Genomic DNA, 18,508 nt, shown 5'->3' with positions numbered 1-18,508 from the left:
TTTTTTTTTTTAAATGAGTGCGTAGTTTAAAAAGTAATAAGAATTTTAAGAATCAATACTTTCATGAGCTTGTTCAGCACAATACGAACATTTCTTTTACCCATATGTTATGAGATGCTTTGAACTGTGCCGGCATTGGTTCCAGAGTTTTCGATCTCCCACAACTGGTGCAGTACAGTGCAGGTGTTGACCCAAGTGCAGCACAACATGCAGTTAAACACACAACGAACACCTGTTCAACTCAGTCACACATAACTCCCTATGACATACATACATGATCATGATTATTTAACAGTTCAAAGACATCTAACATCTTCCGTGAGTTAAGGGCTAATTCCTGCTCTGTAAACTAACTTCCCTTGTGGTTCTTCTCGGTTTGTGTTTGTGTGCGAGTTTAATCCTAATCTAAGCAATCCATTTAGTACAAAAAAGTAAGGGATGGGATCAAGGTGGTGTCTGACTTCCTGTGTGTGTGTGTAAGTGTAACTGTGTATGAAAAAGAAACCTGCAGTGCACACAACCTACCAAATGTCAAAGCTGAGCTCCTCGCTGTACTGAGAACATCACATGTAAGTAGTCCTCATTATTCTGTATACGCACACAATAAGCTACGTGATGGTGGCTGATTTAAAGGGTTTTCTTACAGGAGCAGACAAGTAAGTCAGGAAAGTTATATGTCAAAGGCTTTAATTGCTGCAACAAACACTGACAAAGTCCTGTTCGTGGCAAGAGATCCACTCTCATAACGAAGCGGCCCTTAGGGGCAAGACTCTAAACTGGAATTAGCTTCAACATTTTTTATCTACCTCACATACTTATTGATTTGTATTGGCCTGATTGGGTCGCATGTATTTTATTTCGCCCCAGAAAGCTGGCAACAATGATAAAAAAATAATCCCAATAAGTTACAGTTCAAAGTCAGTGTTCAGTGTATTTAGGCTACAAAAGCACAGCACAGAGCTGGATCAAATTCAGCAACTGTTTGAGGGATTTATAGCTGACTATATCACTTGACTAAATAGGTTTCAAACATACAAGTCTTCTAGATCTGTAGCTTTGACCTTCTGTGCAACTTCTCTCAGATCTCATAGATCTACATTATGAGCTTATACTGTGCGGACGATTTCAAAATGTCAAATCAGACGTGCTTAGAACAGAATTTTCAGTTTTCTTAATACGTAAAGATGGGAACTTGTGCAACAGCAGCAGGAACATATATTTAGCAACCGTTGGACTGGTTGGGTGCTTAACGTGTGCTAATCTTACACAGGCAGTGCACACACTACACTAATTGTGCACTTTATGTTACAAATGTCAGGCAAATAAAAGTGCAGTTAAAAGAACTGAACTCTTTTAAGGAGGGTGTAGAAGTTGTTCCCGTTGAATGTTGGTGTTAGCTGTTGCTAACTGGAGCAGGCTTGTAGTATGCAGTGCTGCTAGTATGAAACCTGATTACTGCAGTAAATACCAGTAACATCTAAAAGGCATTCAAAATAATCCACTTATTGTCAGATGCATCTGAAAATCCATGTTATTGTCAGATGAAGTCTTCCTTTATTGACGTTACACCATATATACAATTAACTAAAGTAAATCATAGAAAATTTTATATTTTTCTGAGGAGCACAGAGTAATTATTTATGTCCTTGGCAAAATGTTTCCATATGACTTGGAAAAATAAATAAGTAACCCACAAGCTTGTTCTGTTTATATATCTTAGGATACTAGTAATGTCATCAGATACAAATTTAGTTTAGTTTAGTGCCATTGTGACAACTGAATGAGATCTATAGCGTTTTGTTATATAAAGACCGGCCGTTCACAGCTTCATGGTGGCGCTCGATATCTCTTGAGTGTTTGAAAAAGAAGTTAAGCAAGTAGCTTCTAGCTTGAATAATGCATGAAGGGATATGAGAGATACAAACATATTGCAACTATCCGAAGAGACACAAAATAAACAGCAAGGAAAAGTTAAAGCTTTACAACAACTTCAGACGCCTCTCTTAGTCAAAACTCTAATTGGCAAAATACCAAAGTCCCAAACTGGTTCGTCTCAAGGAATTACCCCATAGGTCTTTTTCTAGCAGACATTTTGAATGTAACGCTTGGGAAAAGTACTAGTGGAACATTAAGGATGGCTTGTGATTATTCAAGGTGTCTTATTCAGTAATGATAATGTGACCGTGAGCCAGCTGAGTTTCAGGGTCCTGCTGGCACCAGAACTCTGGAAACATGCTGGCAGCCATGATGCATTTATTAAAAAAGACCTAGACAGTATGTAATATGTTCTCCTTTTCAAACTGATTTGTCAGATGATCTGAAATTGATCAAATGAAAAACTGGGGATAAATAAGGAATGTGCATATGAGTGTTAATTCACTCTCGTAGATAATTCAGGAACTTGAGCTAAGCTTAGATTAGTTATCTATAAAACAGTTTGCATTTCACCAATCTACTGCACATCCATGTTTCCAAAAATTGTATTTAAAATCAAGTTAAAACAGAATGTAACGATATACTCATCATGTACACCTATATTTAATTATAAATGGTGCAAAGACAGTAAACTGCATGGTGGAACTGATAAATTTGATTAATTTAATACTGATGTTTAGAATCTCATTTTGAATTCAAGATTACAAGCTAAACATTCTTAAAAAGGTGGCACATGGTCACCTTTATCGTTGTTCCTCTCACAAATCTATAAGCATTTGGGAACTCAGGAGACCAATTGTAGTTCAGGATTTTTTCCCATTTTTTGTTTTTTATGTGATTTCAGTTGCTCAGCAGTTCTGGGCCTCCTTTGGCATATTTCTGGTTTTTATAATACATCAAATGCTCTTCGCGGTTGACCGGTGTGGACTGCCGGCAAGCCAGTTTAGCCCCGTGAAGACAGGCAATATTAAAACTAATCAACTTAAACAGAGCAGAATATCTCATCTAACATGAATGAAGATGTATAGAATATTCAAAATGTACAAGATTGTGGCTTATGAGGTAAGAAGTAACTGAATTTGACTCTTCATCTCTTTTTAATTTCTTCATGCGGCATCCGCTACCAGATCCAGTCTGAACAATGAACAGCTTAAATCACATTATAAGTCGTTCATTCGGTGATATTATGCTGCTCTTAGTTTCGTGTGTATATTTTGATCAGTTCAAGTCAGTTTAAAATATCTTGTTCAAGCTCTTTTATGAACAGAATAAGATTTATTAACGTAAACGTTCCATAGTCCACTTGACATCAGACAGCTTTTCGCTTTGTGCGATATTTCAGCATATTAAATGTTTGAAATGAAAGAATGTCATTGTGGTTAGAACTTTTGCTCTTTAAATTAGAAATTATTTTCTTTTTGAATATATTCATATAGTTTAAGAGGTCCAAAATGGGTCTGAGAAATAACATTGATAACTTAGAACAATGAGGTCATGTTCCGTGTGTTTGAAGACCTCACTGATACCAGCAGGCACTTCTGACTTGGTGCTGGTCTGCCAGTTCTCTGCTGTGCTGCAGCAGTCTTCTCGTCTTGCTTATTTGGAGGGCTGTTTTCCTTCTGTCTTTTCAGTTTATTGAGGCTTTATGACCAACTTGGCTTCTTGATAATATTCCCATGTTTGGCCACAAAAGCTGTTATCGGTCTGTGTTTCGGATCATCATCCCGCTGCATCGTCCTGAAATTTAAAGGGTTTATGCTCAAGTGATACCGTTGCTGTTCATCTAATAAAACACATAAACCTGAATGCAGCAGTTATTGTTTCAGATCTGGTTTTGTGCTGGAAACTGGAACCAAAATAAAGCCCCGTAGCTTAACTCATTTTGTATTGCACCATTTTAAAGAATAAAAGTCATTACAGTTCTTCATTTCCTCTGTTTTGGACTTTAGTGGCAAGCAACAAGTCATGATTTATGCCACATTGACATCTACTACAGAGGCTTAATGTGTTTTCAGCTCTTCTCTGTAGGCGATTACCAAGCTGTGTTTCCCTGTTATGAAAGCATAACTGTCTGTTCACTGGGGGTGTTTTCATATGAGACATTAGGATTCCCTTTTCATGGCTTCATAATAACCTCCAGTAATCTTACTCAGTTCTCTTTTTCATTCTCTTATATAAATGAACATACTCAGAGGCACCCATAAGCAACCATTCAAAGCGAAACTGAAATTCATGAAGCAGTGTATGTCCCTCCTTCCTGTATTTCCATTTCGCTTGTCTTTCCATCAGGAGTCCTATCAGACCAGTAAATGGAGTTTTGTGTGCTTCTATTGAGTACGTTATTCTTATTTCGAACACTATCGAGAGTAAAATGAAGCCCCGCAATCACCTGACAAAACTTTGTAATGTACCAAACACTATTAAAAATTTGTGTCCTATTGTATTAAGTGTAAAACAGCTGTGCATCAATCAAAATGTTGATGTGTGAGTTTTTGGAGCAGCAGGGGACAGCTAACAGAGCTTCAAACAGTCAGCTGTGCTGCAGCTCCAGGTGCAAACTGAACCACTGCTGTATGTTTTATTCATTTTTAACAACCATCTCTACAGTCTCTCAATGTGAACTGTTCATCCGTGGGGTGATTTCCTCTCCTGTAAACTCCCCTCATGTGAAGCTTCACCTCCACGCAGGTTTCAGTTGTCACCAGTCTGTGAGATTGTGATTGATTGCCGATCAGTTCTAGGTTGAATTTGTAGCAGAATTATATTCTAGTGATGATCCTCTACTGCTGCTGTGTTAGCCTGTTCCATTTAAAGCATCACGAGTGAACATGTGCTTATAGGCTCAGGGTACCAAGCAGTTAACCAGGAAATGAGACTTGGTGGTTAAATGGTCAAAGTCTGTTGGAGTGGGGTGGAAATGGATAGTTGTGTGCACCTGTGTGTGTCAGGGGATCAACATTATGCCACCGAAATATCTGGTTTGTGTTGTCACTGTTCCAGTCGAGCTTAGACTAGTGTACAAGTTTATATTTTTTCAAGTCAACCGTGGAGGCTACTCACAAACGAATATCCACAGAAAAACAAACTTTTTTCACAGTGTTTCCATAGAAAAATCTTTTTTCTGTGTACGTAAATACTAACATTTACATTTCAGTAAGTCTGCCAAAGTAAGCAGATTCATTTCCTTAGAAAAATCCCTCTTTTTGTTAACTCAGTGTTTATAGCGACAGAAAAGAGGAAATTCAAATAAACTATTGAAGACTGGAACTGTCTTCGGAGTAACTTTTGAATGTGTTTTTCATTAGGTGAACTTGGAATTTGATCCTCCATCTGCCTTTATAATGCGGCTCTTCATTTTATCCGCATTATGAAGCAATACATTTGCTGGCACTATGGCTGGAGGAAACAATGTCAGTTTTGATAAAACTGCTCAAATGTTCATGCGGTGTTGTTATATGACAAACTAATCTAATGCAATCATAAAAATATGTTCCAATTCAAAGCTAATGGGAGCATCGGGTGAAAGACTTTCAATCCAGCAAGAGTGTAGCAACACAACGGAATAAAGGTGTTTCTGACCTATTTAGTCCTCCATTGTTTCACAAATGTTTTATTTCTTCAAATGCATGTATAGCTTGTGTTCAAATGCAATTTAATGCAAAAATCAAGTGACATTTGACATTTCCTTGAGACATGAAAACCATTCATTGACACTGACAACTGAATTTACTGAAGCATTCGCTGTTGTTGACAACAGCCTTTGTTCATTTCTATTTCAGTCGCCCCAGTCTACTTTTGAATGTATTTTTAATAACAAGATGAATAATCTGTTTGTCTTGATTATTTACTGTAATATAGAAAGGCAACTTTTGCTGCACAAACAGTAAATGCTGCAGACATGTATGTAGGCGCTGTGGAACTGCACAGCAGTTTTTCCATGGTAAACCAACGTCATTGTACCTTCATCAGCTTAAAGCTGATCACAACTTTGTAGCTGCAATACATTTGTTAGTTTCTTGATTAACGTCAGTGAAGTAGTCCACTGGAAAAAACAACTCACTTAACTTAAACTTTACTACAGAAGTGACTGCACTGCTGTGAAATATCACTAGAATATGGAATGATTAAAAATCATAGCACATTAGAGTGACTGCATTGTTTCTAAGCTTAAAATTCAAGAATTCCCTCTTATGGAAACATAAACCTACAATAGATCTGTTATAAAATAATACTGATAATAATGTACAAACTCTGCAGTAAGAACTCAATGTAACATAAGTTGGCACAGACTTTTCCTCAGCATAGAGGATACCAGTGTTGTCCAGGTTTATGGGGAGATGTTCTGCCACAATGTTTTTCAGCTTGCTGGAGGGGTTGTTCTGTGCTACTTCTGTCTTTAAGACTCTCTGACAGTGTTTTAATAGACTCAAGCTGACACACTTGGCCGTTCATAGTTCTCACTCTTCTTCTTCTGTAGACGTTTAATGCAGTGTGTCGCTATAATGCTGAAATTTTCCTCATGCCGCAAACCTCTGATGATTGAGAATCACTTTGTCATTCTTTTATGTCTGCAGATATTTATGTCTCCATCCATAAATTACATTTCTCAGCACCTTTTTCATTGGTCTGAGTTGGGTTGAGCTGAGTTGTGTTCACTTTGCTCCTTTTGGCCATATTCATGTCAAATGCGCTGGCTACTTTGACATATTCAGAATTATCTTGTTATATTCTGACCAATAAATGTGCTCCAAACGGTCATCAGGCTTATTTCGAACTTCCTTAGCATTTTGTAACTGCATAGTTTTGTGCCCAGGAGCAAGAGAGGGTCATTTTTCTTTTACTGCTGTTGATGTTTTGTAATGTTCATCAATACAAATTTCCACTAATAAGCAGCAGGTCAAATCTGGAGCACTCACTTGTCTGTTTTAGTATCCCACTGACAGTGGCGACATTTTCACAGGAAGGCAATAATGCACCTGATTCATGGTGGTGTATCGTTGTATAACTCCTGGTTACTGCTGCGACTGTGTTTCCACAGATTTTTAACTGGTCACAGATCTTCCTGTATCTCTTAGTTCCTTCGGCAGTTCTTTTCCACGTGAAGCCATGACATGTTGTCATGCTGATAGACACTGTCAGAAAACTGAGAAAGTTCTAGAGGGTGCCTGTGCAACTGATTGGAAATTACCATTCATTTTAGTGAATCGCAGGCTGTCTAGCATGTGTGTCAGTACTTCCAGGTGTTTTCATCTCTGTTGTAGTAAGATTCTTCTTCGGGGTGTGTGTTTTAAACACTGTCTTTCTTTGGTGTTTGTTCTTGGTTGTTCATAAGAGGAAATGCTCCACCACTACTCTCACTGTTCTGCACAGGGGTTTGAGCTCCCATTTGTTTTGAACTTTATTTGTCTTCCGACATGATTCATCTTCTGTTACGACCCCGGTGTCAAAATCTACGCTGTCTATAACAAAAACAAAAATCTATATTTCCATTCTGACGAAATAATCTAAACTAAAAATAACTCACATATCTGTGTGTGGGGCTGATGGAGGTAAAGAGGTGTGTGGGAGAGAAGGTAAACTTTTCTGTCTTTATATGCTGTTTCACAAGCTGGTTTCAAAGAAGCTTGAATGAAGTTCCCCTCATGAGGTAACAGACAAAATGTTTTCTGTCATTGAGCAAAATGTCACTTTTTTCTGATGATCAACCCCCTTTCCACTGACATTTTGTATATTTGTTACAACATCAGAACAACTACAGACACTCAATTCTTTACCTTCCCTGAATCGCAGACCCTCAGACATCCTGCTGTGTTCAGGCTACCGGCTTCAGTTAAAGCAAACACTTTGGTTATTACGTGACTTGGTTATCGAACATCCAAAAAAAAAAAAAAACACGAGGACAATGAGGGAAACCCTCTGTAGGAGACAATGGAGGATGAGCAAGAAAGAAGTATGTGAAAAGAGTGATTCACCGTTGTTTCTTGCTTGTGGCCCACACTTTGTATTTCTCTCTTTCAGTAATGACACAATGTGGTCCACACGCCCTCGTTAGGTGAGTGACTAACGAGGGAGTCCTCACTTTCAGGTGTTTTCCATCAAAATCACGACTCAGAAAGAGAAATTCTTCCACTGAGGAAAACACAGAACGCCACAATGAACCTACACTTTGTAAATTATCTACATCCAAATGCTCTGTACAGAGAAAATGAATTTACACAGGGCCTAGAAGTGAATGTTTCAGAGTGGTAGGCATTACCTGAAGGTTTTGCTCTAAAAGGAAACAAAAGGCTTGTTTCATATCGAGCTGACGGGGAACAGAAGCAGGTGTGAACCCTTCATGAAGGCAGTACAGAGGCAGGCAGAAAAACCTCAGAGAGACACATGAGACGTGTGTGAGATGTTTGTTTTGTCCTTGTTGTGGTTCATGTCTCTAAACCGCCTCGGCAGTGTGTTTGTACAGCACCGATCCCCAAAGATGTCATTAGTTAACATGGCAGGAGGTGTCCTCAGGCAGATCATTTCATTACTGTGTGAAAAAATAACAATGTTGTATTGTTGCTGTTTCATTAAACAGATTTTACGCAATTATGTGGAAAGAAACATTTATGTTTCCTTTCCCCGTCTCATTTACATTTCTTAACCTTTCGTGACAGTCGATTTTCGCAATTGGTTTGCATTCGTGGATCCTATAAGAAGGTTTGTTTCTTGTTTCAAACAGTATCTTCTCTGTGATCATGCCACATCAGTCATAATGTTGACTCTGTAACAGCATTTATACAAGCAAACACAATGCAAGCGTGTGTCATTTCCATGTGGATAACAAGTTTTTTTACAGACAAACCTGCACAGTAGTATGAGCAGGCAGATGTTCGCCCTTGTTATACAGATGTTGCTGCTGTTTTTAATGCAGACGGGAGTCTACCGCAGATTCAATGTTCAATGCATTGTTACTAGCAGATGTTTAACTTCCCGGTAGTATTGAAATAAATACCATTGTTCAGAGTGCTGTCAGAACTGTATTCACTCACACTTGATTATCTTCCTGAGTCCAAAGCACTGATAGTAAGTTGCACAGCACAGATGGCCTGTAAACTTAAACTGATCAAATTTAAGATCACCAATTCCTTGTTGCATCCGTCAAACGCATTACTGCGAGGCAGTTTGCAGAGAATTACATTTACAGAGTCCCGCTTCTTATTGTCAGTATACAACCTGAAAATCTTTCCATCTGCCAGTATGTTAAGTTTGTGGGCTGCTGAAATTTGCCCAGTTTTATTAGTTGGATCAGTTTTAATGTTGGTAGTTAACGCTAGTTTGTCAATAGAAGCATTTATACAAAAAAGAATCAGATGAAGAAAAGACATTTAGTTCGTCTCTTCCACCCGACCTGAGTTGGTAATGGTGAGAATTTACTCAATCCAGTTCAGTTCCTTTCGCTGCGAAAGATTCATATGTGGCATCGTAAATTACAAGAAATACAAAAATATTTTGCATTTCAATCAAACAAAAAAGCTGGGTCTTAGATTTCAAAGCTTTTCTCTGTGCAGCAGCTTCGATGGGCAGGAGCAACCGGCAGATACAAATGATTCATGTCCAACAACAAGAAACTTTAAGAGACTTTAAAAGTGTCTGTTCTGTTCTTTTTCTGTTTTTTTTTTTGATTTAATGTTTCTCTTGTTGTGTTTTACTTGCACACGCAGACTTCAGCAAGTTACCTCTGCTTGTACGAGGTTCCAGATTTTTCCTTCAGACTTTATACAACCAAGAATTAGAAACTTGATTAATATGCAATTGATGAGAAGTTCGAAGGGTTCACACAGCAGAATGTGTTTACTTTCCTGAGCAGAACTGAACACGTCAAAGATAGAAACATTTTCAAGAAAGAGGTACTTGTAGCATCTGGTGATGAAGTTTTGAGAGGAGACAATACCATTTGTAGATTTTGAGATTTACTTTCTAACTTTCCATCAAATCACAGAAATTCTTCCACTGAGGAAAGCACAGAACATCTAAAACGTTTTTTTCATCCCATACTGAATATATTAAACACAGTTCTCTTTACATTTCTTTTTTCCTGCAAAAATAAATAAATAGAGTCTTTCTTTTTGAAGAGGTACATTGCTTTAGGTGTGTTTGTTCTGATCGTTTCCTCTCAGGAAAAGTTAGAGCTTTTTGAATAAAATTCTCGTAGTTATTCTAACAAAGCAAGTGGCCAACAAAACAGATCAAAGACAAACTACACGTTCATCTTATAATGTTTCAAGTGCCTTTATCTTACACGACAAGACAAATTACGATTGACAAACGCACTCGGATCACAGCAGTTCTCCGTCAGGGTCATTATAAGGCTTGTGCATCTGCGTTGCATTACACTAACGGGCTGATTAACAGACCCTAAACTACATGAGATCAGCACAAGGACCCAAAAATTCATAGTTTTTTGTTGTTATTCTTATTCGGTTTGCGTTTCTTTGAAGATTAGTCCTGCAATTTGGGCTTAAACTCTGATACACTAACTATAAATCTAAACCAGTACAGTTACATGACCGGGAGGCGGAATATGATGAATTAGGCCGAAAAGCAATTCAGATTGTGCCAAAGAAAGAAAACGAATCCAGAGAGATCCCAGCAAGTTTTGTGACATACATTATCAGGCAGTAGCTCAGACACTGTTGACCCCTTTAGATTTATTTATCATTATATTTATTAGATTAAAAATACATAAAAACAGAAATGAATATTAACTCACTAAATTAATTATGGTCTCCTTACGATTCCTAAATGATGAGTTTAGTTTATCTTATAACCAGATAAATAAATAAATATATATGGAGATATATATTTAGTTTAAGACATAGAAAATGTTGGTGAACAGATGTCACCCTCTTCTTCTGTAACAACCAATCAAAGGTCATTACTCTGATTCTGGCTTTCATCAACAACTCTGTTTTTTTTTTTCAGACCAATCGCTGCTGAGGGAGGTGCGACGTTGCTTAAAAAGAGAGTTCATTTGATAAATAAAAAACATTTCCGCCTGACTCCGGATCACTGAGCACATAAGGACGCTTGACACTCAATAGCAATTGTAAGTATACTCTATTTATTAAAAATAATTATCAAAATACAGTTTATTGTTATTTAGAATATAGCAAATGTCCCAAACTGTATCATATATCAAGGATCCATTACTTTGTGATAATTTTAAGTTATAAACTTAAAAGACCTCAGCAGGACCGATGAGGCCTAAATGTGAAATTGTGTTTAAGATGTAAAAATCAGCAGCACAGTGATGATCGTCTGTGAATATATTACAAAACTGAAAAACCTGAAAAAATAAACCACCAGGTATTAAAAACTATTACACATTAAACGCAAAAACAAGAAAAACAAACACTGACATCAAACGCATGAAATTGTCATTATATCTCATAGAATTGAACATTTTGGAACGTTTTATACAATAAATATTGTGTCTTTTTGTTGTTGTTGCTTCATTTGTTTAACTTATATTCAGGTGAGTATTCGGCAGATGACCGCTACAACCTGGACCGCCGCTTTGTGCACAATCAGTGGGCCGTTTGCAAATTCTAAATCTAAAATGTAATCGTACAACTATAAAAGTACAGTAACATTTTACATATGCGCATTAATTTTGCATAAACTGTTGGATGTAATATACCAATTTAAGCTAAATATACCTTCAACAGTGATTTGTGTGCAACAGATATTCAGTGATACACACATTTATGACCTCAGTGCAGAAGAAGTTCTTTCTAATTCTAGTTATCTTAAAAAAATGTTTTAAAAAGCCAAATAGCAAAATAATGTCCAGTGCAAATTAAATCTGCATGCGCTTTCTTTGGGAGTGAATTTAAAGCCACGCAACTAAGTCTAATTAATTAAGAAAAAATAGATAAATAAACACAAGGATAACTTCAGTCAAAGTGTGACTGTAATCCTGCTTGTCCTGTGCTCTCTTTTTCTTCGCTTCTCCTCTCTTTGCTCCTCATCCTCCCCTCCCCCCTCCATCACTGTTGTATCTGCTACAGAAGCTCCATCCTGCCACAGATATCATCATCTTCGTTTCTAGGTTGTCGTTCCACATGTACAAAAGACTTTGAACATCTGTTTGTCATCAATATCACTCTGTCTCCAAACTCTATTCATATTTCATTCTTATATCAGCTCTGATATCAGTTATAAGAAACAATGACATTTATTTATTTGATTATATTATGGTGTTTGAGATAACTGACTGACTGGAATATATTTGCTAACAATGATAATTTTCTCACTTGTAAATCAGTCAGACAGGACATTAGCTAAATATATTTGCATTCTTTCATTGAAAGATCATCTTGCAATCTAACATTGAATATTTATCTTGTTACATTCAGCCCACTGACAGTATAATAAATAATTCATATACTATACTGCTTAATGCATAATTCTAAATTTGACTCTAAGTGAGACTGAGAGATTTACTGACAACTTGATTTTTTATGCATTTATTGGACAGTAAAGGGATGAGCGACATGCAGCGTAAGGACCGGGCAGACCTTAAGCAGAAACATTGTAATCTTTGACTTCTGGCCATCAGTACACAGAGTTTAATGTATTTATCCCAGAAGAAAAATGATCAAACTCCAGCAAAAAGCCGTAAGATATAATTTCCAATTATCATCTTATGTATTGTTTTGTTAGTTGCTTATTTTTTATTTTTTATTAAAGCACAAGTTAAAACCCCAGAAGAATCAGACACTAGCTCTGGTTGTGTCTTTGCACCCATTTATACTATAAACATTTAAATAAGCAGAATTTTGCATTGAGTTGCATTGAGACTAATTTTATCTTCAACTCATGGGAAATCATCTTTTATTTATTTTATATTTTGTTGAAGTTGATCAAATGAGTTCAATTCTAAAACGGATTTGATATTAAAGACCTATAAGAAGTGATCATCATAAGAAATGATAAAACTCCTTATGCATTGACAGTATATATATATAAAAAACCTTAAAGAAATTTTGTGGAAGAATTAAGTGAAAAACTTAATCTCTTTAAATGATTGTTTCACATACATGAGTGGTGGGGGCCACATGAAACTCTCCTGTTGTTATTCTTCAATCAAAAACCTTTTAAACTCTCTGTGCACAACACTTTGATAGCAAAAGAGAAGAGAAACAGAGATAAGGGAGTGAAATGGGGAGAAAAAGAAACATCTACCTTAAACCACAGTCTAGGTGTGCTGTCGCTGCTGTGGTCTCTTGTTTTTTCTACCTTTAAGCGTGGAGAGATCCGTCTTTCGTGGAACAAGGGAGGAAGAGAGGGGGTGTGAGATTGAGAGGGGGAGGAAGAGAAGAGGGGAGGACTGGGATACGAATCTGCACCTTAACTAAATCAAGTCCCACCACAACCCAGCATACGCTCAGTGTGTCTCTTCCCTCCAACTTTTTTCTGCTTCTTTTCATTCAAAGCCCACCACAGGCCGCCTACTCTCAGCTCTGTGAAGTCTTTGATTTTTATCTTCTCAAATCTCTCTAAATCTGAGACCACCACAAACCTCTCGTTGCTTCCTTCTGAAAGGCTTCACTTTGCATCGAAATTTCAAATATATACAAATGATGGTAAAGCAAGGATGTCTCTAGAAAATGAATTTATTTAAATGGTGAGTGTAACATGTTTAATTTGAACTGTTTCTCAGATATAATTGTCTTACCTTTCACAGGTGAAGAACTCCTTTCTTAGAGATTCAGGTTCATTTACTCAGAGAGACTAATTCAGGAGTTGGACCTTTTGTTCTGTCTCACATGTACGGAGTCAGTGAACAAAATCTTAGGAGTGAAATAAAGTAACAGTGTTCAGGAAAAAAAAATACAGTTGAATAGCTTCAACTATTACAGAGCATATTTCATTAAGTAACATTTTAATTTTCAAGTTTACAACTGATAGTTTTGACCCACCTTTAATGAATTATTAAAGGCCTATTTGTTGTCAGCAAATTTGTACAGAGATTAATCAGGTTGTTGCAAAGAAATAATTCAATAATGTTTAATGACCAAAAAAAAGAGGTGTTCCCCATGGCTCCATTCTTGGGCCACTTATTGTTCCACTGTGCAAGTACCCTCATCAGCTGGAAACTCCAGCACTACGGTGTGAAATTAAATGTCTATGCATATTTGTTATATTCAACTGTGCTGTATCTCCTAATCCATCAAAAATATACAATTATGGCTATTTTTTTCACTTTAAAAATGTACAAAAGAACACGTTGTGCTTCTTCTAATGCAAAGGAATTGAGAGGTGGTTTGGTCTTGAAGTTTTTCATCTTTATCTTCTTTTTCTCATGTCAATTTTTCAGAAATATGACCACAATGAAGGGCTTAATTCAGCCCATCCTTTTTGTCATCACTGTGCTGAAAACAACGACTGGTGAGATGGACCGACGGCAGATTTATTCATCAAATGAACATTTGGGTTGTCCACATAAACTGAACATACTTTTTAATCTTTTAGGATCTGAGGAGGTCATTTATGTTCAGGAAGGACAGGATGTCACTCTTCAGGGACCAGCGAACTCTGGACTTTATGTGTCCTGGTACTTTGAGAAAATTGAGGAAAACACTGAGCTTGCCTGGGTCAACCCCCTTGGTGGAAGCAAGATCTCTAGCAGTAAGCGGTGTAATAATTTAATCAATGAAGTAATTTGTTTTTACAACAAACCAATTTAAAGGACTTGCATGTTGTAAATAGAGGTATCTTTTATCAAACTAATCGGTTCATCTTTTTTTTTTTCTTAGTCGATGATCGCTGGAAAGATAAATTGTCCTTGTCTGGTAATTCACTGCACATCAGAAATATTGAGGAAAAAAACTATGGGACATTTTTATGTCAGAAGAAAATCAACAAACATGAGGAAATCAACTCATATAAACTAATCAAAGTTAATGGTAAGAATACACAAAAGGTCAACGGTCATCAGTCATTTTACATTTACAAAACACAAGTTTTGTTTACAATTTGAAAATCTAGAGCATGTTTTTGGCAGTGTGTAATGCTAAGTTATATAATGTCATAGCAATTTATGTAATAGTAGTAAAAAACATACTCTAAAGATGTTAAAACACTCAATGAGAAACTGCAACAGCATTTGCATTTGTCAGATTGTCATCATGTTGATTTGATGTAAAAGTCATTGTTCTTTGTTCTTCATTTTGTACTAGTGAGTGTGAGTCCACCTATGCTTGCACTGCCTGAGGATGATATGTCTCTGGCATGCAATGTAGAGTCTCCTCAAGATCATAAGACACCCATCATAAAGTGGGAGACTCCCCAGGGAATTGTGTATAATTCTATTGAAGGAAAATTTCGAAAAAAAGCTGTGAGTGAAGACAGTGGAACGTGGACTTGTGTTGTGAAAACTGATCAAAAAGTACACATGTTCCCAATTGTTGTTAAAGTTGCGGGTAAGTTGCTTTAAATTGATACATTATGTTCTTTTTCTAAAGGTGCACCTTCATCTTGAAGATAATATTTCCATTATTTATCTTCTCCTAACTTTTAGGCCTTTCCCCGGCTCCCAAACGTCAGTATACATCTACATCCTCTCCCCTCAATATCCCATGTTCCATTCCTTCTGACATCCCCTGGGATCAAATAAAACAGAACATCAAGGATGTTCAGTGGCACTTCATCGCCAAAGAATCCTCCAGTCAGAATCCACAGAAGCTCTTTTCCTTCTCGCCGGGAGATTCACCAAACTGGAAGACGGACCAAGACAGAGCACTTAAACATAATGAAAACCAGAAAGGAAATTTTTCTTTATTCAGAAAGAAGGGCAAAGAAGATGACAGAGGTGAATACACTTGTGTCCTGACTTTTAAAAATGGCAAGACTGTGACCAGCCATATAGAAGTGGATGTGTTGCAAAGTAAGTAAAAACTAAAATATTTTATGCAAGCCAAGGTCTTTTTTTTTTCTTTGCTTCCTCTTTAACGGTCTTTCGTAAAAAAAAAACAAAAACGTTTGAAACAAGTGTTGTATGTTCCTTGCCCCTTCTCTGCCTCTGCTCTGTTGCACCATGCTGATGTTTTTATCTCTCTGCTGAAGAATTGATCTATTTCTAGTGTGATATTTTCCACTTCGGCAGCTACCACACTTACCAGTTCCACTTAAATTAAAATAATGCGTGCAAGGAAAACATGACATGATTGTGTTGTGAGGATTTATGATGTAAAACTACAGTTTCTTATTTTTCAATTGCAGCCATTATTTAACCAGAAACAGAAATCCAGAGATTACTTAAAGGCAAAATGTCTTGATAGTATTATATGACACCGTTTGCAGGTGTCTGTTTACTGAGCTCCACCAGGCAAAATCTACAGAATTTCATCAGCTGTCATTGAAAGTTGTTTCTTATTGCTATATGAGTCTGAGAAGACAAGTTTTCATGTGTAAAAGTTTGGGATACAACAATAACTCACACCAGGCGTTACCCGTCTAATGCTGTTCTTCTATGCCATCACAGCTTTTAAGTTTTAAGAGAGCAGCTCTTGAGTTTTACTGCATCCATGTTAATTTTAATGGAAAGTTTTCAGTCTATCTATTTGTTCTCTCCTTCATTCAGTCATCCCTTCCCCAGGAGCAGTGTTGGTTTCTGGCCACCAACTCAACCTGACTTGCAACACCAATCAACCGCTGCCCGAAGATGTGATGGTGAAGTGGATGCCACCTAACAGATTTTTTCCGAAAATTAATAAACAATCCAGCTCCCTCTACATCCCGAATGTGGGCACAAAGGCTAGCGGAAAGTGGAGCTGTGAGCTGTTGCAGGGCACCACACGGCTGACGTTAGCTGAGATAACGCTGAAAATCGGTGAGCACAGGAAGACAGAGGAGGCAGGAAATATAACATGGGCATGACCTTGTGGCCACAAAGTTTTATGACAGATACTTGGTTTTACATGATGTACTCCTTGTACTGTATACTGTTTGATGACTGTCTTCTGTACACAGAACCCATACTGAGTGTGTGGATGCTGGTGATCATATGCAGTGCTGCAGTCATCCTCATCCTCCTCTGTGTCCTCGCTGTCATCCTCTGCCGACGCCGACAAGTACAGTTAAACTACTCTAATTCCTTTCTGTTGGATTGCACAGGATTGTCAGCATGTCATTAATAGTTTTACTTCTGTCTCTTTTTTGGTGTCTCTCTTTGTGGCTCACATTAGCGGAAGACAAGACACCTCAGGCAACGACTCTGCCGATGCAAAAAGTACGTACAAACCATTTCCTGGACTGATGAGTCGTCAAAAAACACACATTTACATCTACACACTCTTCAGCACTGAAATCAACACTTTCAGATGTTAAGATTTATGAGGACAGACACGTTAATCATTTTTGTGGCTCTGTGTCTTTTTACATAACTGAAATAAAAACTTTTCTTTTTCAGCCCCAAGCCCAAAGGATTTTACCGGACGTAAAATCTCTCAGGGTGTCATTCATCACAGGACATGACAACCAGACAAAATGTTGGCCTGATTAGATGATCTTATCTACTGAACTGCGCACCTCTGATTTACAAGCTTGCCTTGGATGTTTGAAAAGATGAAAACAGTCTCAACCTGTTTTCATTTGTATGAAACTGTTGAACAGACAGATAAGACTGTTGTATTGCAAAAGGACCGTGTATTTGTATTTTACAGCTATATTGATTTTATGTTTGTTTTCAAAAGAGTTTTCATCAGATCTGTGCAAAATCAGCGGAAACAAAAAACAGCTAAATCTTTATTTAATCCAAGACAAAATATTACATTTTTATTTCTTTTTTTTGTTAGATGTAGACCACTTCTTAATTTGACACCAGATTATCACCTCTTACTGGTGATACAACAGGATATCACCTCTTACTGGTGATATCCTGTTGTAATTGGTGTAAAAAAGAGGTTTGACTTCATGTTGTTGAAATGAAAAAAAGCCTTCTCTTAAAAAGACGTCATCTGGATGGCAGCACATGTTGTTCCAAACCTTTAAATATGATTTTAATGATGCACAGGTGTGCAGGTGCACCACCATACCATCATAGATGCTGACCTTCTAACTGTGATGACACAGCAGCTGGTCTCTCTCCTCTTTAAAACGTTTCGTATTTAGATGCACCAGACCACAGGACGGTTTTCTATTTCACTTGAGTCTGTCTTAAATGAACTCTGGCCCAGGGAAGGCGGTAGAGTTTTTGGACATTTATTGTGTTTTTGTGTTTGTAAGATAGAGTTATAACTTACATTTGTGCAAGAAACACACAGAAGTGCTGCCTTTGACAACCATTCAGTTTTGGATTTTGGCTTCCTCCAAAATAAATGGCTTCCCCCCCGCCTCATTTTTACTTCTGAACGACCCAGCCTTGTGAGATGGTCTTTTTATATCAGTCGTGTTACTGGCCTGTTGCTAATTAACCAAAGCAGTCGTGAAATGTTTTTCTCCTGTTTTAATAACCTTTCATTTGTTGCTTCCCTCCAAACTATTCCAGCTCATTTCAACTGGTCATGTTTTCAGAGCTCTCATTTCCCAT

The 18,508-nt window shown here is 37.3% G+C and overlaps 1 protein-coding gene across 1 annotated transcript; it reads left to right on the top strand.

The window, feature by feature from the left end:
- The first annotated feature begins 494 nt into the window (after positions 1 to 494).
- cd4-1 (CD4-1 molecule) lies at positions 495 to 17,645 on the top strand. The gene is made up of 11 exons (XM_072393985.1): positions 495 to 569; positions 10,897 to 11,020; positions 14,297 to 14,367; positions 14,452 to 14,607; positions 14,736 to 14,885; positions 15,159 to 15,401; positions 15,500 to 15,865; positions 16,562 to 16,810; positions 16,951 to 17,051; positions 17,166 to 17,209; positions 17,390 to 17,645. Exons 3-11 carry the CDS (start codon positions 14,301 to 14,303, stop codon positions 17,418 to 17,420), a joined length of 1,407 nt encoding a protein of 468 aa, XP_072250086.1. The 5' UTR covers positions 495 to 569; positions 10,897 to 11,020; positions 14,297 to 14,300; the 3' UTR covers positions 17,421 to 17,645.
- The last annotated feature ends 863 nt before the right edge of the window (positions 17,646 to 18,508 follow it).

Source organism: Leuresthes tenuis, unplaced genomic scaffold, assembly GCF_036924035.1.
Source record: "Leuresthes tenuis unplaced genomic scaffold, fLeuTen1.0.hap1 SCAF_10, whole genome shotgun sequence".
In the NCBI taxonomy this organism is placed as follows: domain Eukaryota; kingdom Metazoa; phylum Chordata; class Actinopteri; order Atheriniformes; family Atherinopsidae; genus Leuresthes; species Leuresthes tenuis.
This window is presented reverse-complemented; position numbering and strand designations above follow the sequence as displayed.

What these genes read in the sequence shown, in the direction of transcription:
- cd4-1 (XM_072393985.1), top strand. Translation starts at nt 14,301, where the DNA reads ATGACCACAATGAAGGGCTTAATTCAGCCCATCCTTTTTGTCATCACT. An exon ending in TGTGCTGAAAACAACGACTG is followed by an intron (nt 14,368 to 14,451) that starts GTGAGATGGACC and finishes TTAATCTTTTAG; the next exon opens with GATCTGAGGAGGTCATTTAT. An exon ending in TCCTCTGCCGACGCCGACAA is followed by an intron (nt 17,052 to 17,165) that starts GTACAGTTAAAC and finishes GGCTCACATTAG; the next exon opens with CGGAAGACAAGACACCTCAG.